A 25,403-nucleotide genomic window follows, 5' to 3' on the forward strand; every position below is an offset into this window, starting at 1 on the left:
GCCAATCAGCGCGCGGCGCCCGCCAGCCCCGCCCCGGGCACGCCCCCATCACCTCCGCTCGGGTTCCGCGGGCAGCGGGCGCAGCATCCCCACCGCCGACAGCAGCCATTTTGGAAAAGGGCGGAAGAAGCTGAATCCACCGGTCTTTGTCAGGTCAGGGCTTATCTGAAGAATCTCGCCTCATTTGCGCAGCGGATTGGAGTCAGTTGGGGTTCTCAAATTGAGGTGCTTTAGATGCAACTCAGGTGTTGTCCGCAGACGAATTGAGGCGTGCTCCATCTCGGTGGTCCGAATGGTGAGAATGCAAGTAGGTCCTCGAGGGCACTAGCTCCATCGCAGGGCGAAATAGGCTCCTTCCACTCTCTAGGGCATCTGGCTCCCTTAGTAAGTAAGAAACCCCCTCCCCCCACCACCACCCCCGCACCCCCGATGTTAAGGTTTGTTATACTCAACAAAAAGCTTTACCTTAAACAAAAGAAAATAGCCAGGCGGTGCTGGAGCGCATCTTTAATCCCTGTATTTGGAGGCAGAAGCAGGCGGACCTCTGTGAGTTCGAGGCCAGCCTGATCTACAGAACGAGGTCCAGGAAAGCCAAGGCTACACAAAGAACCCATATCTCAAAAAAACAAACAAACAAAAACCAAAAAATCAAAACGCTGTTTGGTAGCTAATGTGTCATTTAAAACAAGTTTATATTTATGTTTTGTTCTTTGGCTGAATGTAAGAAAATGAATTGCCTATGTATGCTTTGAAATATTTGGATCTTCACAAAAGCAATTAGAACTGGTGGAGGCCAAGAAATCTGTTTCAAAGATTAATTTACACTGTGACTCCGAAAGTTAGCAATAATTCAATCCATCCAGAAAAAAAAAGGAAAGGATATTTTTTATAGTTTTTGCGTTTTTGATATGGTAGGATTAATTTTAGTAGTGGCCTTTGACCAAGAAATATAGTTGCCTACTTATTCCAAGGATACTTTTATAATTTCAGCATGTGTCAATCAGTTTGAAAACTATTGACAACTGATAAAGATTAAATAGGAATTTAGAAATGTAATGAATTATGTTGTTTCAAAACTGAAAGCTTACATACAACCTCTTCCAGGATCACTGCCTCCCTGCTGGTCCTTCAGAATGCTACTTCATCTCTCCCTAAGGCCTCTGCACCTTAATCTGTTATCCCAAAGCTCTACCTCACTAAAGCCCACATCTACAATTACTCCCCTCCCTATGAGAGTTATGTTTCTGAACACTAACACAGAGCCCTCAGACTCATTTTTGCTGTGTTCACCTTCCTCAGTTTATTCTTGTTAGTGCTTATCACCAAAGTACTTGACATTGATACATCTTTATCTGTATTGATGTTTTCCACACTGCAAGATAGACTCTAAGAAAGGACCTTGTTTACTGCATTATCTTCAGTATCTGGACCAATGCTTGGCTCATAGTACACACTTCATAAATATTTGCTGAAGGAAAGACTGAATCATTAAGACTGCTCACAGGTATACTGCTGTTCCCATTTTAAAAGTAAAAAAGTCTAAAGGTCAGTAATTGCCTCCTGGCTGAATCTGAAAAGATGCATGGCTGAGAAGGGTTGTAACTATCAGTTTGTGAATCACAATCCTACAGCACTATAACTGGGTGTTTAATAAAGACTAACCTAAGTGTCCCTAATAGAGAGAAAAAATAACATCCCTATTTACTTAACTAGCTACCTACCTACCTATTGTTTTCTGAGAAAGGGCCTCACACTCCAGCCCAGGCTGGCCTGGAACTCTCTGGAATGCTCTTGTTTTGGCATCTGGAGTGACAGAATTACAACATGAGCCACAATGCCCTAACAAGTGATTCCTTTTTAAAGTGGGGCATTCCCATATCCATTTTTCAGATAATATATGTCCTTGGTAGATCAGGAGCTGCAGCCTAACAGAGCAGGCCACACTCCCTCAGGAGCCTCCCTCCAGGATCAGCTACAGGAATATGACAGGCCAGCGCTTGTGACTCTGAAGTTACAAAAGGCGGAATCTTGCTTCCTTCTCCTGCTGACCCAGAAACAGAGGCAAACTAACTTCAAGAAGCTAGCATGTAGTGTGGGCTGCTTTCTGTGCCTCCTGCCTCCTGGCTTTGAACCAAAGTGTCTCTCTTCAGAACCCACTATACTGTATGTGGCATTAATAAGTAACAAAGGAAAAACAAACAAACAAAAAACAAAAAAACAAAGCTCTCACCTGAAGAACAGTTTGTCTTAGCATCTGACTCTGAATCACCTCTCTCAACACTGTCCAGTTACTCTAACAGTCTTGTCATCTACATTTGCAAAAGAACAACACAAAAATCCATTATTAATTTATAGAAAATATTGCTTCTTCAAAAATTAGCTAAATAGTGAGGCAAGGTGGCACACAACTTTTTATCTAGGAGACAGAGGCAGGTGGCCTTCTGTAACTTTAAGGTCAGCCTGGTCTACATAGTAAGACCCTGTATCAAAAAAATAAAAATAAAAGACTAAATGAAACAATTGGGTTTTATGGCATGATTTTTATCTTGCCTTTGTAAGCTTAGGAAATTTCCCATAATCACAAAGGTGAATATGCACGCTGGTTTTGTCAGTTTGACACAAACATGGTCATATCTGGGAAGAGGGAGTCTTGAGGAATTGCCTCCATCAGATTGGATTGGCTAATCTGTGGGGCATTTTCTTAATGACTTGAGATGGCCTAGACCACTGAGGGGAGTATCACCCCAAGGCTGGTGGTCCTGGGTAAAAGCAGGGTGATTAAGCTATGGCAAGCCAGTAAGCAGCCTTCCATGGCCTCTGCAAGAGTTCCTGCTCTGAATTCCCTTCATGGTGGCCCAAAACTGTAAGCTGAAGTTAACCCTTTCCTTTCCAATTCACTTTTGGTCATGATGTTCTATGACAGCAGAAGGCAAATCAAGACAGTTTTGGCTTTTTTTTTTTAATTGACTTTTTTATTGTTGTTGTTGTTGTTCGTTTGTTCGTTTGTTTTCAACGGGCTCCTTTAGAATTCCTGGACTGAAGTAATCTATCTTTCTTGGCTGCAGAAGTGCTGAGACTACTTGCTGTATCATACCCAATTCTAAACTGCTGTTATCTGTGACATTTTCCAGTTTGCAAATACTTTTAAATAACTGCTTTAAGATCAAAGAGTGCCAGAGCTGAAAGAACAAATCATAGAAATCAGGTTCTAAACTCTTTATGAGCTGCAGTAAGGTAACTGCTGTTTCCTTATCAGTTCTTCATGCAAATAACCCCTAAAGGATAATTCTAAGAATTAACTGAAACATACATCATACTCCCTACCATTCAGAAAGTACCCAATAAAAGACAGTTTCTCGTTACTGCAAAACTAAAAACACTGCACCATAAGTGGTTTCTCCAGGATTCCTTTTAACCTAAAGGTGCGCCTTACAACCTAAAGATAATTCAAATAAAAGAATAAAAAGGAAGGGAAGAGTGTGCACTTTACTTTGCTGCACAATCGAAAAAGCCCTTTGTTTCATCCTAGTGTCTCAGACGCAAGCAACTTCCTATGCTTCGCCAGGGAAGAAACCATCCTCCTAACCCCTGCCTCTTCATAAAACCATCCTCTTAATCTTCCTGCCTCTCAGTGGGCTGCACTTGCAGTCATTTGTCCCTTCTCGGCCGCCTTAGGTCCCCACCCCCACCCCCACGGCCAACGCACTTCTATTGGTTGAAGGCTCCTATTTGGCGCCTAAGCGAGGAGCTGGTTGCTGGAGCTGGGGGACTCTGAACGCTGGAGGTGCGGGGCCGAAAGCCCAGCGACCGTTTGGCGTGACTTGGCAGTTGACGGGATCACGGGACCGAGGCGCGTCCGTCATGTTCTGCGAAAAAGCTATGGAGCTTGTCCGCGAGTTACACCGCGCGCCGGAAGGGCAGCTGCCAGCCTTCAACGTGAGATGCTGTGGCCAAGGAGGGGCGTGTGGAGGGCCAGGCCTCTGGCCTTGGGGCGGGGCCTCTGGCCTTGGAGCGGGGCCTGTGTGGACCCGCCCCAGGCAAGTAAGCGGAGGCTTGCAGGGGATTCTTCTCACCTGTCAGTCGCTGGGCTCCCATTACCGCCCTACTAGATTCCGAGATAGGAAACAAAAAGCTTGAAACTGGGCCAAACAAATTGTAGAAAGAAAAAGACTCACAATTATGTTACCCATTGATTTGGTGAATTTTGCCCATCTGAGTGCTTCTTGTTTCTGTTTTTTGAGACAAGCCCTCATGTAGTCCAGGCTGACATGGAACTCTGCTTAAAAAAATAAAAAATAAAAAAGGCCGGGCTTGGTGGTCCGCACACCTTCGATCCCAGCACTCTGGAGGCAGAAGCAGCCGGATCTCAGTTCGAGGCCAGCTTGGTTTACAAAGAGAGTTCCAGGACACCAAGCACTACACAAAGAAACCCTGTTTTGGGGGGGGGGGGGGTTGTTTGTTTGTTTGTTTGCTTGCTTGTTTTGTTTTTTTAAAGCGTTTTGCGTCACCTGCATGCAGGTGGTCCATGGATGCCGGAAGAGGGTGTGGGGTCCTCTGGAAATGGGGTTACAGGCAGTGGTGAGCTGCAGGACATGAGTGTTGGGAACCCGGTTCCTCTGCAAGAACAGCAATTGCTTTTAGCGGCTGAGCCAGCTCTCCTGCTCCACTTATATCTTTATAGCTAGCCTCTTGAGCATCTTGATACAACCCAAGTAGTTCTAGGAGTTGCTGTGAAGCTGTGTCTCAGCAGCAGTCTTTGGAAACCACAGATTTGCTTTTCTTGCTTGTGGAATATTGGCTTTTTAAAACGTATCTGGCTGGGTTCAGTCTGCTAAGAGCTGACACTTCTTGTTTTGTTTTTTGTTTTTCAAGACAGGTATTACTCTTTATCACCTTGTCTTTCCTGCACTTGCTTTGTAGACTAGGCTGGTCTCGAACTCACATAGATTGACCTGCCTCTGCCTCTCCGAGTGCTGGGATTACGGGTGTGCTCCACAGCTGAGCTGACATTTTTATGAAGGGCCTGATGGAATCCTGTAGTATACAGTCTTTGTATCCAGCCGCTCTTGCCCAGTATGATGTATTTAAGACTATTCTTATAGTGGTGTGTTTTTAAAATTTGTGTGTATGAATGTTTTGCATGCATGTATGTATGCGACAGTGTGTATGCCTGGTGCCATGGAAGTCAGAAGAAAGCATTGGATTCCCCTGAACTGGAGTTACAGATGGTTAGGAATCACCATGTGGGTGCTGGGAATCGAACCTGGGTTCTTGCCTGTGCAAGAGCAATCAGTGCTCGTAACGTCTGAGCCATCTCTTGTAGTGAGAATTCTGGAATTTTTATTTCTTTAAAAACACAGAAATATTATAAGAATATGGAGATATGGAGCAGCTTTGGACTGTCCACAGCAGCTGACTATGATTTACATCATGCTCTAGCAAGGCATGGTTTTGCCAGCTGCAGATTATTTCAGTGACTGTGTGACAATTGGAATTCTGGTAACTTTTCAGAGGGTATATAAATGTTAGGGCCTCTGAGGGGCAGGGTTGGTGGTTGTTGTTAGCTCAGGAAGGTTGGTTACAGTTTGTTAATAGTTATGCTCAAAGAAGAAACAAGAAATTAGATTCAGATCTCTCTCTCTCTCTCTCTTTCTCCCCTCTTTCTTTCTCTCCTATCTAGTGATAGGGGGTGAAACTGAGGCAATAAAGGGTGAGAAAAGGAACCCACAATGTAGTAAAAGGCAAGGTACAATCTCTTTAGCCCCTATTGCACTTTTTAAAATGGCTACTGTTTTACCTTTTAAAAATCCACATACTCCTACAAAGTTGCCCATTTTAACTTAGTGTATGTTTGATGTCACTATTAATTACATTCACGCTATTGTCAAATCTTCTGTTTCCAAAGCCATTTCATTACTCCAGCAGAAACTTTTGTCATCATTAATGAGTAGTGCCCAGTTCTCCCTTTCTCACAGCTCCTGATAACCACTTTTTCTCTATTATGTGGGTGGGGGCATGGGCACAACAGCACAGGTGTAGGTCAAGGGACAACTTGAGAAAGTTGTTTCTACCATGTGAGTTACAGGAGGTCATCATTCTTGAAGGCAAGTGCCCTTATATGCTGAACCATCTCACCTGCTCTCATTTTGGTTTTTTGTTTGTTTTAAATAATTTAATTTTATGTGCATTAGTGTGAAGGTGTCAGATCCCTTGGAATTGGGGTTACAGACTGTTGGTAGCTGCCATGTGGATGCTGGGAATTGAACTTGGGTCCTCAGTGCTCTTAACCACTGAGCCATCTCTCCAGTCCCTAATTCTGTTTTTGTTGTTGTTGTTGTTGTTGTTTTGTTTTTTAAGACAGGTTTCACTACGTGGTCCAGGCTGGCCTCGACTTGAGATGCTCCTTCCAATTCCGGAACTGCTTCTAGGCCTCTGCTACAGTGCCTGACTAAATTACTTTTCTGTGCATGAATTTGCCTTGCCAGGCATTCTCGATAAGTACACTCCAACTATAGTCCTTGTGTATCTGGTGTCTGGTTTAACATGGAGTTTTCAGGCTTATAGCTAAGTGATACTCTACTGGGCGATGTAACACATTTGGCTTATCTCTCTGTTGCTGGTCCTCTGTATTATTTTTGCATTTGATTATTTTGAATAATGCTACCAAGAACATTTGTGTAAAGCCAGTGTATGCCTATATCCAATGTACTTTTCAAAAAAACCCTTTTGTTTATGTTCCTTTTATCTTTTTCTCCCTCCTCCACCCCAGTCCCTTACAATATACCCTAACACCAGGTAGGGGAGAAAAAGGATTAGTGGAGAGCGGGTTCAGTTCTCTTAGTTGCTTCCTGCTGGGTAGGGTGGTTGGGTTCCTTGGAGCCACTCCAGTCCTCATTTCAGGAGATCTCCAACTTCTTGTCTCACAACAGCAACTGGGAGCAGCAAGGGGGAAGCAGCAGCCTTGTTCTTTCTCCGACTCCACACTCTCTGGGCTCTGGCATTTATTCTCTCTCCAAAATCCTTACATTTAAACTGTCTGCAGCTGGCAAAGAGCTCCTCTGAGAGCCGCATTAAGGCAAATAGTCTGCTGCTATGGACCATTTGAATCAATCCCACATCCCACGCCTGGGACCGAAACAAAACATGTTTATATCCACAGCATTCCAGGACTTGGGATGCTGAGGTAGGAGGTTTAATGTGAGTTTGAGGTCAGCCTGGGTCACATAGTACTAGCAAGACCCTGTCTCAAGAAAACCAGTTATGGCAACTTAAACATGAAGAATTAAACACAACAAAATTGTGTCTTAAGTTTTTGTGTATGGGTTGGAGATTTAGCTCCATAATAGAAAGAAAGGAAGAAAATAACAGGGGTTGGAGAGGTGGCTCAGTGGTTAAGAGCACCACCTGCTCTTTCAAAGGACCTGGGTTCAATTCCCAGCACCTACATGGCAGCTCACAACTGTCTATAACACCAATTTCAAGGAATCTGACACCTTCACACTAATGCACATAAAATTAAATAAATAAAAATTTAAAAAAAAAAGGAAGAAAGAAAGAAAAAGTTTACATGAGATTGGATATAATAAACCTAGGAGTAGAATTGCTGGGTCATATGGTAGTTGTGTTTAACTTTTTTTCTCATGCCAGGCATAGAGCTCAGGGTCTTAAATGAGCTAGGAGAATGCTCTACCACAGAGTTGCACCCATGGTCCTTTGTTATTTAAGATAGGCTATCTGTGCAGTGCATAAAGACCTTGAACTCTTTATCCTCCTGCTTGGCATCCTGAGTTCAGGAACTGCTCTGTCCATAGGGCTAGCCCCCTTTATGTTCCTTACCAATATCTGTAGCCATGGAAATATTGTGAAGCCTATTTTTTTTGGTAAGATATGTAAATGAAAAATATGGTATAGGTATAGATTGAAATTAATAGGGAAACAGGCTAGAGAGATGGATCAGTGGTTAAGAACAATGGCTGCTCTTCCAGGGGACCCAGGTTCAATTCCCAGCATCTACATGGCAGCTCACAACTGTCTGTAACTCCTGTTCCAGGGCATCTAACGCCCTAACACAGATATACAAGCAGTCAAAACACCAATGTACATAAAATAAAAATAAAATTAAAAAAATATTAACAGGGGAATCAATGAATGTTTGTCAAAATCAGTGTGTATATTTCAGGAGGACGGACTCAGACAAGTTCTGGAGGAAATGAAAGCTTTGTATGAACAAAACCAGTCTGATGTGTAAGTTGTGATAATACTGATGTTTTAAAAATAAGAAATGAGATGTTAAAATCAGAATATTGTATCTCCTTGGGGGTATAATTTTTTTTTTACTCTCTAAATCTGTGTAACCTTGGTTGTACAAGTGAGCACAGGACTAGCACTTAAAGGGTTTTCTGCTGTTCTGTCGGTTGGGCAGTGCTTCACATGTTAATACATCTTCATGATGTATTATGATGTATGAAAGAATTAAGATAGACTTAAAATGATGAGACAGGAGCAGATAGAGACCACACAATGCAATTAATACTTAGTGTCCACTCCTTTTTTTTTTTTTTTTCGTTAACAGATGCCTTAGTGTGTTTGAAGGAGAGGGGTTCACTGAGCTGGAATAGCAATGATTCTGGCAGCATGAGTAGAGTTTATTGAGAACTGGTGTCTCAGTTTGCAGGTCAAGGAAGGGCTATAGATTGAATATTTAAAGCTAGGCGTGGCAATTCATATAGTGGAGAATCTGGACTGTGTGAACACACTTCAGAGGACACCATCACATGGTCATAGAAAAAAGGATGTCAAGAGCTGGATCAAAGCTGAGGTAGTCAGTGTCATAGTGTTGTCTGTTCCTACACACACACACACACACACACACACACACACACACACACCGTTGAGATAAGGTTTCTCTGTATAGTTTTGACTGTCCTGAAATTTGCTCTGTAGACCAAGGTGTCCTCAAACTCAGAGATCTGCTTGCCTCTGCCTCCCAAGTGCTGGCTTTAATGTCCAGTGGTAGTCTGAATCTTAACTAGAGAGATTTATGAGTTACTTGGATGTAGAAATTAATACTATAATGATAAGATCTGTGGGCATACAAATCGATAGGAACACAATATATGTAGATGACAGAATGAGGAGATGACCCTCAGCAGGGCTGGGGCAAAAGTGAGTCAGATATTAAGTCTTGAACTCAATTTTACAAAGTTGTTCATTAATCCATTCAACAGACATACACCAAATAAAGTTGCACTAATAATGTCTCTGGCATTTCCGGAGTAAATAACATAGCCTAGATTTCTGTTTATGACCCTTTACTGTTTAGGAGACAGACTGTAAGCGCAAACATGTCACAATGCGGAGATGTCTTCTAAAGGAAGGCCACAGGAGAAAATAATGCTAGAAGACAATATAAAGTCTAATAGAAATTGAGGAATTGAGAGTTTTCTCTAAGGAAAAGAGATCTTAGCTTAGGCTTCAAGAAAAAGTCGGTTTTACTCACTAAAACAGTCAGGGTGAGCAGAGAACATTAAGACAGTGGTCACAACATATGCCAAGGATCAGAAAGAGGCGAGTACTCAGGAAACTACACTTAAAGACCAGTTTGCTTAGCAAGGAAAAGAGGGTATTTGTGTGGGGGGTGGGCAGTCTGTTTTGAAGTCATCCTGGCTGCTCTATCTATTTAACAAGCAGAGAGGAGGGGACACAGTGGTCATTCAGGTCACTGAAAAAGTGACTTGGACTAACATAAACGGAATAAAAATATATTTTGGAGTTGGCCTATTAGGTCTTGGTTCAGTAAAGGACTGAATTTTCTGTACGCTGTGTAAATTAATGATCCAGAAATTTGTCCCTTACTCTCTTAAGTTTTCTCTGGAGAGGTGACCATTGTTACTAGTTTCTGGTTACAATTATTTGTGAGGGACTAGAGAGATGGCACTGGTTAAGAGTACGAGCTGCTCTTGATAATACCTGGGTTTAATTCCCAGAACCCACCTGGCTGCTCACAATGGTCTCTAACTCCAGTTCCTGGGGATCTGACACCCTCTTCTGGCCTTGGTGGGAACTCCATGCATGTGATACAAATGCCATGCATATAAAATAAAATAAAAATATTATTATATCATTTTAAAATTATTATTATTATGGGTTTTTTGAGATAGGGTTTCTCTGTGTGGCCCTGGCTGTCCTAGAACTCTCTCTGTAGACCTGTCTCTGCCTCCTAAGTTCTGGGATTAATGCCATGTGCCAGTCCAGCTCAAATAAGAGGATTTTTTAAAATAAATACAATAGGCCAAGTAAGATGACTCAGTGGACAGAAGTACTTGCTGATTTGAGTTCAATCCCCAGAACCCATGAGAAAATTAACTCCTTAAGGTTGTCCTCTGATCTCTTCTCCACATCATGACCCATGTGCACATAGAAATAAATGCAATAAAATTTTTAAAATAAATATGAATAGAAGTGAGTCCTTAAACTAATCATGTGTAAATGTAAAAAGTTTTACATGTGCTTTCTAAATTATTCTGCTATTAAATTGATCTAATCTTTTGAAAAAAGATCTCATTTTTTTATTCAATCTTACCTAAACCTTTCTGTCCTGTCTTGTTTCTCAAATTCTGGGATTATAGACATGGTGTCACCATGTATTGTATTAATTCCTTATAATCCAGGAATTGTATCCTTACAGTGTAAGCAGCTGGAAGGAATGTGGAGAATTCTGTCCTTCATAGAGTGGCAGAAGTATGTAGAATGGCTTTATGTGGTAACGGGAGTAGATTGGTGCTAGAGCACTTGCCCAGCATGTGTGGGGCCCTGGGTTTAATCTCCAGCACCACAAAAACAAAACAACTTAGATATTCAGTGACAAATACAGGGTCTCACTACATTATGTAGACTAGGATGGCGTTGAACTCAGAGACTTTTCTGACTCTGCCTTCTAAGTGCTGGGATTAGAGGTATGCACCATACCCAGTTCTTTTTATCTTTTAATACACCAGTGAAAGCACTGACATGGAGGTAGCTACTCTGCTCTGGCTGACTGCTACTAACTGTAAAGGGGCAAAACAAGCATGTTAGTCAGTCATTCTGGTTTTGAAATTTACCCACACTGGAATATGCATATCTGTTTCTTGCTCCTTACTTGTCCTTATCAGGAATGAAGCCAAGTCAGCTGGAAGAGGTGATCTGATACCAACCATCAAATTTCGTCATTGTTCTTTGTTAAGAAATCGACGCTGCACTATAGCATACTTGTAAGTGTCTTGGGTTTTGCTTGGGTGTCAGGTAACCTGGGAGGGTTTTTGATGTAATTAGGTTTCTCAGTGAATAGAAAGGAAACAAATCTTCTGTTGTTTCTTTTTATGTTTTTTGTTTTGTTTTTGAGACAGAGTTGTACCCATGTCCTCATGACCAGGCTTGAACTTGATTATGTAGATAGGCTGACCTTGAACTCACAGAGATCTTTCTGCTTTTGCCTCCCAACTGAAATCACACCTGGCTTTCTTTTCTAAGAAGTTTTTAAGTTATAAGATAGTACTGTAGTCATAAAAGACGAGACTAATATAGCTTGCCCTGTGGAACTTGGTTCTTAGCTCTTAGTGTTGTACCATATTTACTTCACTGTATTTTGTTTTTATGCTGCACTAATTTGGAGTATCATGGCAGCTCATCACTGAATTTTTAATATTGTTCTTCTCTAAGCAGCAAGGCCTTCATTGTCTTTGTAACCACTGCATTTTGTCACATTTGGAGAAATAAACAATGCTTGATGGCATCTGTCAGGTTGAAACAGGGTCTCATTATCTAGTCCTGGCTGGCTCTTGAATTAACAGAGGTTCTCCTGCCTCTGCCTACAAAGTTTTGGGATTAAAGGCAAGTGCCACTGTGGGTCTCCCTTTTTCTTGGGGACTGTTGGCCACCAGTCCATGAGGGCAAGGGGAGCCGAGTCAGTGGGCAGGGTTCCAAAAGCCAGGAATACAATGGCTTCACTTCTGGGACCAGCTTCAGTGAGGCAGTTTAACTTTATTCGGGGTGAACAAGGGTTATATAGAACTTTGGGGAGTCAGTAGGGATTCCCAGGGTGGGTATAGATTACCCAGGGTGGGTATATGCCTCATTTGCATGAAGAGCTATTCCAGGAATCCCAGGTACTTGTTGAGCAGGTTCTTAACCATCAGGAGAAAGGAGGTTGAACCTATAATTTTCCTAAAGACTACATGACATTCCTCCAGTAGATGGTGTAGGGATACAGGCTCCTCAGGCAGAGAAAGTGAAGCCGTGCTGACAAAGAGCATCCTCCATTTCATGCCTAGCTCAGGGCTTTCCATTCATGATGGACTGTGACCTTAGCAGTAGGGTTTCCCACACACCACTACACCCAGCAGTCTACACAGTTCTTATGCACATTTTTTCCATTGTCCCAAGGATGTTTTCTGTTGATGTCCTTCTTTCGGTAGCCAAATTCCATTTAGGTTTTTTTTTTTTTTTTTTTTTTTTTTTTTTGTGAGCCGTGAGTCTTCTCATCAGTATGACTTTTGGCCCCTCTTATTCTTTTATCATCTAATCCCTTCATATCCTAGGTATGACCGGTTGCTTCGGATTAGAGCGCTGAGGTGGGAGTATGGCAGTGTCTTGCCAAATGCTTTACGATTCCACATGTCTGCTGAAGAAGTAAGTTAGCACTATTCAAATGTATAACAATGCTATGTTCTTATCGGTAATAAGTCTTGATTAATCCAGTAACTGAGGCACAGGATTACTCCAGATATTGAATTGGAGCCAGATAAACATACAATCTGACTATTCAAGAACTGTCTATCTCAAGCAAGTAGCTCCACCTCTTCCTATACCTAAATTTTCTCCTCTAAAAATGATACAGGTTAGCCAGGCATGGTGACCCGCGCCATGTACTCTGGAAAGCAGAAGCAGGCAGATCTCTGTGCGTTTGAGACCAGCATGCTCTACAAAGTGATTCCAGGACAGCCAAGGCTACACAGCCAAGGCCTGTCTCAAACAACAACAAAAAGATACAGGTTTAGGGGCCAGAGGGATGGCTCTGTTGTTAACAGTAACGCTTGTTCTTCTAAAGGACCTGATTTAATTCCCAGGACCCACATGGCAGCTCAGAACTGTCTGTGTAATTCCAGTTCTAGAGATCTGACAGCCTCACACAGATACACATGCAAGCAGAACACCAATGTACATAAGTTTTAAAAATGATAAAGGTTTGCAAGGACTTCAGACACTAACTGCCTGAAGTTAGACCATACTTCATCTTTCATAAGATCTCCCCTTACTTTAGGTAACATTTACAAGTTTTCATGTCCCGTGATTCATATATGTTCAGTACTTTGCCAGAATAAGTCACAAAACTCAAAATCATTCTACTTCAAACTTGAAGTCTTGAAACCAGATGGATATGAAGCAAAGTGGATACAGATTGGAACTAGCCAGATGAGGCTCACAAGACAAAGGCTGAAAGGGTTGGACACTCTAAGCTTCTGACATCTTACTTATTCTTGTAAATCAGAGCTTGACATCATCATGACACATTCCATAATGGTACATATAACATTGCCATCCAGGTATGCTTACACAGCATTGGTGTCTAAGTGATTGGGGTTTTATATTCTAGGGACATGGCCATGTAACTACTAACCCTGTCACTGAGCTCAGTCTTTTCTCCTCCTCTCCCAGGAGGTCACACTGTTAGTGAGGTTCAAAGCCGGTCCACTGATTGTATGGTTTGTAGCCTCTACTTTGTGTCAGTAAGTTAGCATAAACTAACCGTGGTCCACTGTGAGTTACCTCATTAACAAAATACTCATGATACTTCTGTATCAATGATATTCCTTATCCCTATTTACACAGTGTATTACACCAATTGATTTGTGAGTGTTGAACCAGCCTTTTGTCATTGGGGTGAAGTCAACATGGTCGTGATCTGATTTTAACGTGTTCTTGTATTCTGACAGTAAGAATTCATTGAGCATTTTCATGTCTATACCCATCAGGGAAATTTGTTCATATTTTTCTTTTTTGTTATATCATTATAGGGTTTTGGTGTCATGGTAATGTTGGCTTTGTACAATGAGTTTGGCATTGTTTCTTTCCTTCTGTTATGGAACAATTTAAAAGTATCTGTGTTAGCTTTTCTTGAAAGGTTTGGTAGAATTTTACAGTGAGCTCATCTAGTTCTGGGCTTTCCTTTGTTGGGAGGCTTTTTATTGTTGCTTCAGTTTCTCTGATTATAATGGATTTCTTCTTGATTTCTTTTTGGTAGGTCATAAATGTCTAGGAATTTACCCACTTGGAGGGGGCATTGCGCCTATATTATTTTTTGGTTTCAACTTCATTAATTCTGTAACGATCTTTAGTATTTCTTGCCTCTTACTGCACTTGGACTATGTAGACTTCTGATTTTTAAACCTACTTTATTTGAGGTTCCTTATGTCCCTTTCTCCACCCCAGTTCCTTTCAACACCACAACACCAGGTAGGAAAGAAAGATTAGTGGAGAGAGGGGGCATAGTTCTCTTAGTTACTTCCTGCTGGTTAGGGTTGTTGGGTTCCTAAATGCCTCTACTACCCCTCAAATACCCGACCCTAGGTAGGAGAGAAAGAAGGTTAGTAGGGACAGGGTAAGTAGACCTCTTTAGACATAGTTCCTTAGGATGATTCTACTCTTCATCATCAGGATTCCAACAGTCCAGCAAACCATCAATCTAGCAATAGCAAAAGCAGCAACAGCAGAATGAATCAGCAGCAGCCTCCTTGAAGTGTTCTCCGTAACATTCTCTGTAGGAGTGCCTGGAAGCGAAGGGTTGTTCAGTTTCCTGCTGACAAGGATCACACACCCTCTCACAAGGCTATTTATTGCTGACAAAGATCATACGCCTCTCACTAGGCTGGTATCAGCAATGGACAAAGCATTCCTGAATCCCACACTTGGGACTACAACAAAATATACCCATAAAACACAACAAAACTTCCATTACAGGGCTGCTGTTTTCCTAGGACACTGAGGTGCATTGCTAGGTCAGTTATTTGAAATCTAAGTTTTCAATGTAAGTGCTTATAGCTACCATCTTTCCTTTTAGAACTGCTTTAGCTGTGTATCAAGGGTTTGGGTAAGTTGTATTCTCACATCATTTGATTCTAGAAAATTTTCTGTTTCCTCCCCAAGTTCTTCAAAAGTGTATTATTGAATCTCCAAGTATTTGTATGGTTTCAGTAGTTTTGATTTCTATTTTTATTGCATTAATTTGATAAGATACAAAAAGCTATTTAGATTCTCTTGTATTTTTTATTAATTATACTTTATTAATAAAATTTTTTTATTAATTATACTTTATTCTCTTTGTATCCCCCCATAAGCCCCTCCCTCCTCCCTTCCTGGTCCCACCCTCCCTCCCCCTTCTTCACACATGCCCCTCCCCAAGTCCACTGATAGGGGAGGTCCTCTTCTCCTTCCTTCTGATCTTAGTCTATCAGATCACAAAAAATATGGAATGCTTCGTGATTTGCGTGTCATCCTTGCACAGGGGCCATGGGAATCTTCTCTGTATCATTCCAATTTTAGTATATGTGCTGCCGAAGCAAGCACTCTCTTGTATTTTTAAATAATTGATTTGGGCCCAGAATGTGATCTCTTCCAGAAGCTTTATGGGCTGCTGAGAAAAATGTTTATTCATTACCTGTTGGATGGATATTCTATGCATATCTGATATGCTCAATTGATCTACAGTGTAATTTGGTTTTTAAAGATTTATTTTATGTATATAAATGGTTTTCCTGAATGTATATATGGACATGTGTGCATTCCTGGTGCCATCAGAGGTCAGCAGAGGGGGCCAGATCCCCTGGAACTGGAATTACAGATGATTGTGGACCACCGTGTTGATGCTGGAAACTGAACCCAGGTTCTCTGCAACAGCAACAAAATGAACCATCCGCTGCAGTACAATTTAGTAGACCTCAGTAGCAGACCTGAGATTTACTTTGTTACTTATCCATTTGGATGACAGCAGGGTGTTGAAATCACCTACTACTATTGTTTCAGGCCCCATCTGACATTTTATACATAGCCACCAGTATTTGGCACCTCCGCATATATTTCTGATTGTTATATCATCTTGTAATTCTATTTTGCCTTGTATTTTTGACATTTTAACTGTAATATGTTACAGAGAGACTCTTTCCTAATGACTCTCATGTGTCATTAGGGTTCTAGTACATCTTGTGTCTGGATATCTTTTTCTACATTTGGGAAATTTTCACTAGAGTATCACTGAATAGAATCTCTCAAGCCTTTTATCTTAATTTTATCTTAAGTTCTATCCTGTGGATTCTTAGATTTGCTCTCTTGATTGGGTGCCAGAGAGTTCTCTGTCACTGTGTGGTGATGCTTATCTCCATGTTGATGCTTATAGTATTCCTCTTTCTTCTGCTCCATGGGGGTCTTTTTTTAAAAAAATTAATTCAGTAAGGTTTTGTTTGTTTGTTTTATTACCATTTCCCCCTACAATATTAGTTTCTTTATTGACATTTTGTTCTAGGTTGCTGACTTTTATCCCTAATTCATCCATTTTGTCACCTTCCCTGTGTATTGCTGACTTTTTCTCTTTAAGTTCTGGATTGAATTAATTTGTTTGTATCATTGTAGAAGACATTTATCAGTTTTTACTAGTAAATTACTGAAATCATCATTCTAGTGTTACAGCTATTTCACTGACTTTGAGCTTAGTAGGTGAATTACATAAAGCTTTTTGGAGGAGTCAGTTTGTCTACTTTCTCATATATTTGGATCATTGTCTGGTAACGTATATATCTGTTGGTCTGGATATTTGAGGATCTTCTTGAAGGCTTAATCTCCAGTACCCACCATAGAGAGAAAGCAAGTTTCTGTAATAGAAGTAATTAAGAAGCCATACAAGATATAGAAATACAGTTAAAATCAAGTAACAGCCCAGAAATGGATCAACAGTGAACACAGAAGTGAAACTGGTAAAGCTACTGTAGAATATAGGACAAAGTCAATGACTAACATAAAAGGAAGCAGGGAAAGGAGAGAAATAGAAAAACAAGATTAAATACAAGAACGGGGAAAGAAGATAAGTGAGAAAACTGTTACTCAAGGAAAAGAGCAAGAAATTAGAAAATAAAAGAAAAAACAAGCCGAGAGGTGGTGACATACACCTTTAATTCTAGCACTGAGGAAGCAGAGGCAGGCAAGAGTTCAAGGCCAGCCTGGTCTACAAAGTGAATCCAGGACAGCTAGTGTTACAAAGAGAAATCTGGCCTCAAAAAAAAAAAAAAAAAAAAAAGAAAGAAAGAAGATATCTCAATCATGGAAAACTTCCAAAACAAATTGGGCAAGTATAAGAATAAAAATACAAGTATTTAAAGCCAGTAAGGTAAAGTCAGAATGTTCTAAATATTTATAGGGAGTTATTAAAGGGAAAATATCAGGCAAAAAAAAAAAAAAAAAGAAACATATATTGCCTCACAGTGAAAATCATCTATTAACCAAATCAGCGAAACACACACACACACACACACACACACACACACACACACACAAACCTTTAAGGCTGAGGGAAGATTGTGCAAGAGGGCACAGATTGTAAGAGCCAGAGGAATCTGCTGTGAGATGGGGAAACTTCACCCATGATACTTCAGCAATATGGTTGCCTAAATAAGACCTGAACAAGTACAGCACAAGTAGACTGCCGTCAAAGACAGGAGGGATGTCATGGGCCTCCACCCATAGAAAAAGTACTACAGGAAGGAATTGTCTTTCCCGGGGATGAGGCCCCTAACTGGTTATCCACTCCAAGTGGTTAGCCCTGAAATCACATACATAGGCATATTGCATATATATATATATATATATATATATATATATATATATATATATAAAACGTTTATATATGTTTTGTTATATACATGTGTAATACACACAGAGAAATATAAAACAAAAAGAAAAAAAGACTGGTTTTTAGGGAGCAAAGAGATTACATAGGAGGAATTGGAGGGAGGAAATGATGAAAAGAAAAAAATTCAATAATTTTTTTTTTGTTTGTTTGGTTTGTTTTGAGACAAGGTTTCTCTGTGTAGCCCTGGCTGTCCTGGAACTCATTTTGTAGACTAGATTGGCCTTGAGCTCACAGAGATCTGCCTGCCTCTGCCACTCGAGTGCTGGGGTTAAACGTGTGTACCACAACCAGGCCAGATTTTTTTTCCCTCAAAAATAAAGTAAAAATATCCAGGCATGGTATAGCACACATTTAATCCCAGCACTGAGGATGCAGAGAGGCAGGCAGATCTTTGTGAGTTCAAGGCCAGGTTGGTGTATATAGCAGGTTCCAGGAAAGCCAGGATTACTGGGCGAAACTCTGCCTCAAAACACAAACAGGAGGGGTTTTGGTGCATGCCTTTAATCCCAGTACTGGCAGAGGCAGGTGGATCTCAGTGAGTTTGAGGCCATCCTGGTCAGTAGTTCCAGGACAGCCATAGCTACACAGAGAAACCATGTTGAGGGGGTGAGGGAGGAAGGTAAAAGTAACACTAAATAAAAGTGGGAGGGCATTCAAAAAGAATAAAAGGGAGAGGGGACTTCCTAGGGTTTAAAAGAAAACATAGATGTGGTACTAGAGTACCTGTCTAGTCATTCTTGAGGGTCCTCAGAAACTGAGCCTGCTAGTTCCATGCACAATGGGCAGGGTCAGCTGAGCTTGAACCTTGTCTTCCCTGTGGTTTTTATATGCTGTTGCTCAGACCATACTGGCTAAGTGTCTGATGTCTGCCAGAGCTGTCTTCACTTTGTTAGCTGTAATAGCTTTGTCAACTTGATACAACCTAAAATACCTGGCAAAAGGTCACTGGGCCAGTGACCTTGTCTGTGGATGATTTTCATAATTAAGTTAACTGATGTGGGAAGATTCAGCCCTACGATGTGTTTTTGGTAATACATGCTTTTTGCCTATTTTCTTAAACCTTTGTCAAATGACCGTTTTTATGTTCACAGATGGAGTGGTTCAACCATTATAAAAAGTCTCTGGCTACTTACATGAGGTCACTGGGAGGAGATGAAGGCTTAGACATCACACAGGATGTGAAACCCCCCAAAAGCCTATACATTGAAGTATGTATAATTACTTTAATATACACATTGTGCTACCTTCTATGAAAGATGAGAATTTACTCTTCTTTTTAAAAAGAAAGAAGAAAGAAAACTTAAGACAAAAGAGCAAGAGGAGATACTGTCTTTAGGATGGATACCTAAAATTTCATCAGTGCACCCATTTTAATAGTACCACTTTGTCTTTGGTACCATAAATAGAAGGCCAAGAAAAGAAGAAGTTTCTAAAGAGGGAGAGAAATGTATACATTGAAACATAAGACATAAAACACAATATGTAGCTCTGTCAGATTTCAGTTTCAACATAAAAACTTAGAAAAATATCTAACTCTGATTAAGAGCATTGGCTGCTCTTGCAGAGGATTCAGGTTCAATCCCAGCATCTACATGGTAGCTCGCAGCCATCTATAGCACCAGTCCTAGGAAACCAGTGCCCTCTTCTGCCCACTTGGACCCTGTGTACATGTAGTATATAGATACACATGCGGATAAAACACCTGTACATATGAAATGAAATGGGAAGAATGAAAGTATTTATGAGACAAGCGGGAACTTTTGGATATTAAATGAGTAATGATATCAGACAGTAGTAGAAGTTTGTTGCTTTTTCTTTTTTGTTTTTGTTGTTTTTTGAGAAAGGGTCTCATGCAGTTCAGGTTTGCCTGGAACATGCCGTATAGCCAAGGATAACCCTTAGTTTGTGATCCTCTTGCTTTCACTCCCAAGTGTTGGGACTGTAGGCATGAGCCATCATGCTTTACTTTATGTGTTATTTTTGTTTGTTTGGGTTTGGGTTGGTTTGGGTTGGTTTGATTTTTCGAGACAGGGTTTCTCTGTGTAGCTTTGGCTGTGCTGGAACTCCCTCTGTGGACTAGGCTGGCCTTGAAGTCACAGAGATCCACCTGGCTCTGTTTCCTGAGTGCTGTGATTAAAGGCATGTGCCACATCCTCCCAGCTCCATGTTTAGTTTTTTGAAAGAATATCAATGTGGGGAAAAAAGAATATTATTGTGTAGAAGTAGGTAATTTAAACCAGGTGTGGTAGTTCATTCCTGTAGTCCCAGCAGCTGGGAGGCTGAGGCAGCATGATTAAGAATTTAAAACCAACCTGGGCTTTAGGAGACCTTGTCTCATAATGGGGATATAGTAATTCTGAAGTGACTGAAAGGAACACACTTGGGTACATGTTGAATTAGCCTTTGTTTTCTTAGTATGGCTAAGATTTTTCCATAAGAAATGCCTGATCTAGAGTGCAGCTCAGTTGTAAACCTTACACTTTGCATGCAAAAGGCTCAGTAACAGCACCTCTTCCCCAAAGCCAGTCTTTTCAAAGGAGTAAATATAGCAGAGGAGATTTTCCTCTAATAGGATTTCTCACACTAAGTTAAAAGCTCTGAGAGTCATTGTAAAACTTCAGATTAATTCTAGGACATGGTAGAAATATCTGGTACTTGCTGCAGGAATTGGTTTTCCTGGAAGTTAGTGATGGTGCAGGGGAGTCCTAACTCTCAAGAGAGTAAAATCCTTCCCAGTTCTCATGAAGGTGAAATGCCTCTGTTTCCTCAATAGCACTTAGTGCTGTTCCTTAAAAAATTAGCAGCATGTAATGCATATTTGAGTGCAACTTCTTGTCGCTTGGCATACATGATGACAATTTTGGGGAGTTGCTTCTCATCCTGTGAGATTAGGGGATGAAGCTCAGGTCACCATATTTACACAGCAAGTCCTTTTACCCTCTGAGTCATCCTGCCAGACCAGATAGTTCTTTACCATTGCAGAAGTTTCTGTCAAAGACTTCATTACTTCTCTACCTTCCAACCAAGACCTTCTCTCAGTTTTGATAACCTAGTTGCCTTAACGAACAAGGTTAAGATGAAGAACAAACTGGGATGATTAAGAATTATTTACCAATTAAAAGATAACTAAGTCCAACTCAGGAAGGCAGAGGCAGGAGGATCTCTGTGACTTCAAGGCCAGCCTGGTCTACAAAGGGAGTCCAGGACGGCTAAGGCTACACAAAGAAACCCTGTCTTATTTAAAAAAAAAAAAAAAAGCTGTGCTACTAAGAATTCTCGGGAAATGAGTTTGTGTATTGAAGAAACTGGAAGACTCTCTTCCAAAAGTAGGAACTGGCAAACTCAGCTGTGTCCTATTCGCTTACTGAAATATGGGTGGGATCTACAAAAATGAGACTGGAGTGGATTTAAATGCTATCTATTTAATATTCATGTGATGCATGTTTTCGTTTTGATTACTACCTATAATAATGTAAAACAGATAGGATGGGGACAGCAATACTCCTAGCTAGTCAGGAACCTATCACAGTAGAATCACTTGAGCTTTAGGGTTAAGACTCACCTAAAAAAACACAGGTGGACCTTATCTTAAAGAAAAAACAGAATTTCAATTTGTTCTTTCAGGTGCGGTGTTTAAAAGACTATGGAGAATTTGAAGTTGAAGATGGTACTTCAATCCTGCTTAAAAAAAATAGTCAGGTAGTTTCTGTTGTCATAATCTTTAAACCTTGCCAAGAATGTATAAACAGGGCAGAGGTAGTGCATGACTTTAATACCAACATTTAGGAGGCAGAGGCAGAGGCAGGAGGTTCTCTGAGTTTGAGACTAGCCTGCTCTACAGATCCAGTTCCAGGATAGCCAGGGCTACACAGAGAAAGCCTGTTTTCGGAGAAAAAAAGAGTATGTGTGTGGAAATGCTGGATTTTGGTAGCAAATTGACTATCTGTTCATGACATTCTTCTGTATCTCTGCACTTTTTTAAATAATAAGATGAAGCAAATGTGTCATATGTCAAGAAAAAGTTAATTCATTTACTAGGCCACTGCTTATATTTAATACTAAACATTTTCTTGAGTAATGATTATACTGGGCCTTATTCTAGTTAGTTGACAGATTATTAAGGGACTATTAAAATGTTGAATTTAAGGGTTAGTAATCCCACCAGAGACAGGAGGATCAAAAGTTGAAGACCAACCAATTACAGTGGTGCTTGTCTATAATCCCAGCACTTTGGGAGGCAGAGGCAGGCAGATCTCTATGAGTTCCAGGCCAGGCTGGTGTACATAGCAAGTTCATAACAAACCTGGCTACAAAGGAAATTCCAAGCCATCCCTGGCAACTTAGTGAGCTCTTGTCTCAAAATAAAAAGTAAAAAGAGGGCTGGAGTTGTGCCTTGATGGTGGAGTACTTCTCCAGCATACATGAAGCTATAGGTTCATATCCTTAGTACTGAGAAGCAAAAAAAAAAAAATGCTCGATTAAGCTTATGCCTAAACTTATGAAAATATAAGTACTTAATATGTAAGCAGAATAGCTTAATAGGACAAGATTAAGTCTGTCAAGTTGTAAAAGAGCTGAGATTTCATATTAACACAGTTCCTTTTTACCCTCTCCCCATTTTCTGAAATCACAGTAAAGGAGGGAAAGGGGCCTCATAATACCACTCTTTCTTCATTGCCTGCCCTGCCATGTGGATGTTGACCCAGTTGGTATCTTGACCATAAGTCATGATGTGACTGTTTATGTCCTGGAACAGAATGCTTCTGACTGTCTGGCACTCTGACCCAGGAGGGTGACTGATCTGGTTTAGTGTGCAGCTGTCATTTCCCAAAACTAGGCTTTTAGAACAGATTCTGAAGGTACCCTAAAATCTCTGTTAAACCAACTGTTTACTCCCATGTGTCTCCTCCTTACACACTGCATCAAAACCAGATGATAAAGTGCTTTCAAAAACCTGTGTTCTGGATGTTCCACAGGAACCTGCAGTTGCCAAAAGCAAAGCTGTCCTCACATCAAGATGCGTGAAAGTGCTAATTTGATTTGTTGTGGTTTTCTTGAGCTTTGTGATCTGCCCACTGTTTACTGAGGCAGTGAAGCCTGGGTCTGTTCATCTGCTTCTGTGAAGACATGTACACAGCCTAAACAACTTATGTTATTTAAAACCTGTTTTCTACTGTTTAATGTAAAGGAACTCCTAAAATACCTAGCCATGGGCCAGCAAGATGGCATAGCAAGTAGAAGAGCCAGCACACAGGCCCAATTATCTGAGTTCAATCCCTGAATCCCATGAAGTAGCAGGAAAGAACCAACTCTTAAGAGTTGCCTTCTGACCTCTGCATGCATGCTGTGGCCTGTGCATGCCTGTGTCTGCTCATGCACACACTCACAGACATGCATACATACTCATTAATTTAAAATATACACCTGGCCACACCTAAGACTACCTACGTTTCTGTGTAGGTCATCCACATAGTTCAGACACCTGTGGGTAAATATTTAACATGTATTCTTTAATACTTATAAGTATGGTGTTAACGTAGCTGTCAAATGTATCAGGCATTTTCTTTTTAACACTTTTAATAATTTTTAAAAATTTTGACGAGTAAGGAGATGGAGAGATGGTGCGTTAAGCACATGTCCCTGTGGAGGACCCTAGTCCAAGGTGACCCTGTGCCACCTTCTGTTCCCTGATGGGCACCAGGTATACATGTGGCACACACAGGCAAAACACTCATACATATAAAATAAAATGAGTAAGTTTTTTTGTTTTGTGTTTTGAGACAGGGTTTCTTTGTGTAGCCTTAGCTGTCCCAGAACTAACTTTGTAGACCAGGCTGGCCTTGAACTCACAGATCCACCTGCCTCTGCCTTCCTGAGTGCTGGGATTTAAGATGTATATCATCAATGCCTGGAGAACATGAATAAATCTTAAGAATTATTCAGTGACTTTTATAAAAATAAACTTTAGTAGTGTTTAATTAGTAGTGGTATCATTTACTTGGCTAGAACAGCACATTAGTTAATCTTAGCTTTTATCTACACAGCTGTGGAATTTGATAAGATATATAATCAATCAGCTACTGCTTTTTACTGATGCAAAATGTAATTGAACTTTTTCCCTAATCATCTCTCACTCTTTCCCCTCTACTTCCTTTTATTTGCAGCACTTTTTGCCTCGGTGGAAGTGTGAGCAGTTAATCAGACAAGGAGTTCTAGAGCATGTGCTGTCCTAACTGTGTCCTGTGGTGATAACAGCAAGGTTCTGCCACCTGTGAAGCTAAGTCCAGTTGATATAAATGTCCTCACTGGACCTCCAGAGTGCTTCTTTGATTTTAAGTTTATACACATACTTTAAGATAGCCAAGAGAGCTTGGGGTGTAGCCCGGTGGTACAGCACTTGCTTAGCATTTGAGAAACCCACCCTTATCACCCCAAAAGACAAGACAACAAAAATCAAAGAGCAAATTATACCTGGAATACTGGCTAGGCACATAACCTGCCAGCTGGTAAGCCTTTGTTATAAGCTGTATCTCTAGGCATTCCATTCCCACAGTAAATGTACTTTTATAAATGAAAATAAAGTCTTCAGTTTGAATCTGTTTTCATGATGGGATCACCTGGTGGCGCATCTTCAGTGGGTTTTACAGGTGTATGTTGTGCATGCCAAGGAGCTGAGTTTCTGAAATACATGTTCCTACACCACTCCCTCAAGTAAAGATGGTAATTTGTCATCACCCTATTTGGGAAAGGAAAGGAAGACACCATAATTTGGAATTTTTTGCAGTGGTTGCCCAAGACTGCCTGTAGGCGAGTTGGTACCAGTGTCATGGCTTTGTTCTAATATGGACAAAAACTATGTATTTTTTCAGAAGTATTGTTTCAAAATATTTATCCAGTGGAAGATGCAAACATAGACTATAGTTTCCTTAGTGGTAGAGTAAGTCCCCAGAAAAGTTATTTTGGCCAAGTGGTGGTTTCAGTAAGTTGAAGGTGAGGTTGAGCCTTCAGGAGCTGTGGGGGGCTGGAGGCTACACTGCTGAACAGGTCAGTTATCCTATGCCAACAGCAGCGTCCTTGTTTTTCTGAAGATCAGTCCCAGAGGAAACCTCAGCACTGCTGATGCTCTGCCTCAGCCTCCTGAATGCTAAGATTACAGTCTTGAGCTGCCTCACCCAGCTTCAGCTGTCTTTCTGGTTCTGGATTCTCATTCTTGTTCGTTTGCCTGAGACAGGATCTCTGCAGTTCTGGCTGTCCGGGAACTCACAGAGATTCACCTGCCTCTACCTCATGAGTGCTGGGATTAAAGAACTGCACCCCTACATCAGTTTAGTTTTGGCTTCTAATTTGATTTCATTTATATAGAGAATATACTTTTAAAATGAAAATAATTGTAAGTATTTTTGAGAATTTCATACAGTGTGTTTTGATCCTTTTCACCTCTCAAATAATTTCCTATAAGGTGTTAGCT

The 25,403-nt window shown here is 40.8% G+C and overlaps 1 protein-coding gene and 1 non-coding gene across 5 annotated transcripts; one reads left to right on the forward strand and one right to left on the reverse strand.

The window, feature by feature from the left end:
• The first annotated feature begins 157 nt into the window (after positions 1 to 157).
• On the forward strand, positions 158 to 24,530 carry Gins1 (GINS complex subunit 1). 4 transcript variants are annotated; one of them, XM_060383112.1, is made up of 7 exons: positions 158 to 295; positions 8,180 to 8,244; positions 11,154 to 11,252; positions 12,579 to 12,669; positions 19,027 to 19,143; positions 21,560 to 21,634; positions 24,100 to 24,530. In XM_060383112.1, exons 1-7 carry the CDS (start codon positions 293 to 295, stop codon positions 24,166 to 24,168), a joined length of 519 nt encoding a protein of 172 aa, XP_060239095.1. In that variant the 5' UTR covers positions 158 to 292; the 3' UTR covers positions 24,169 to 24,530. The 4 variants fall into 4 exon arrangements, with proteins under 4 accessions (XP_060239095.1, XP_060239092.1, XP_021516382.1 ...); XM_060383109.1 differs by lacking the exon at positions 158 to 295 and adding an exon at positions 3,704 to 4,041; XM_021660707.2 differs by lacking the exon at positions 158 to 295 and adding an exon at positions 3,708 to 3,936.
• LOC132653908 (U6 spliceosomal RNA) lies at positions 15,498 to 15,603 on the reverse strand. The gene has a single exon (XR_009591732.1). It is a non-coding gene; the product is annotated as a U6 spliceosomal RNA (small nuclear RNA).
• Positions 24,531 to 25,403: the final 873 nt, after the last annotated feature.

The sequence above is a fragment of the Meriones unguiculatus genome, chromosome 4 (genome assembly GCF_030254825.1).
Source record: "Meriones unguiculatus strain TT.TT164.6M chromosome 4, Bangor_MerUng_6.1, whole genome shotgun sequence".
Taxonomy (NCBI): Eukaryota; Metazoa; Chordata; class Mammalia; order Rodentia; family Muridae; genus Meriones; species Meriones unguiculatus.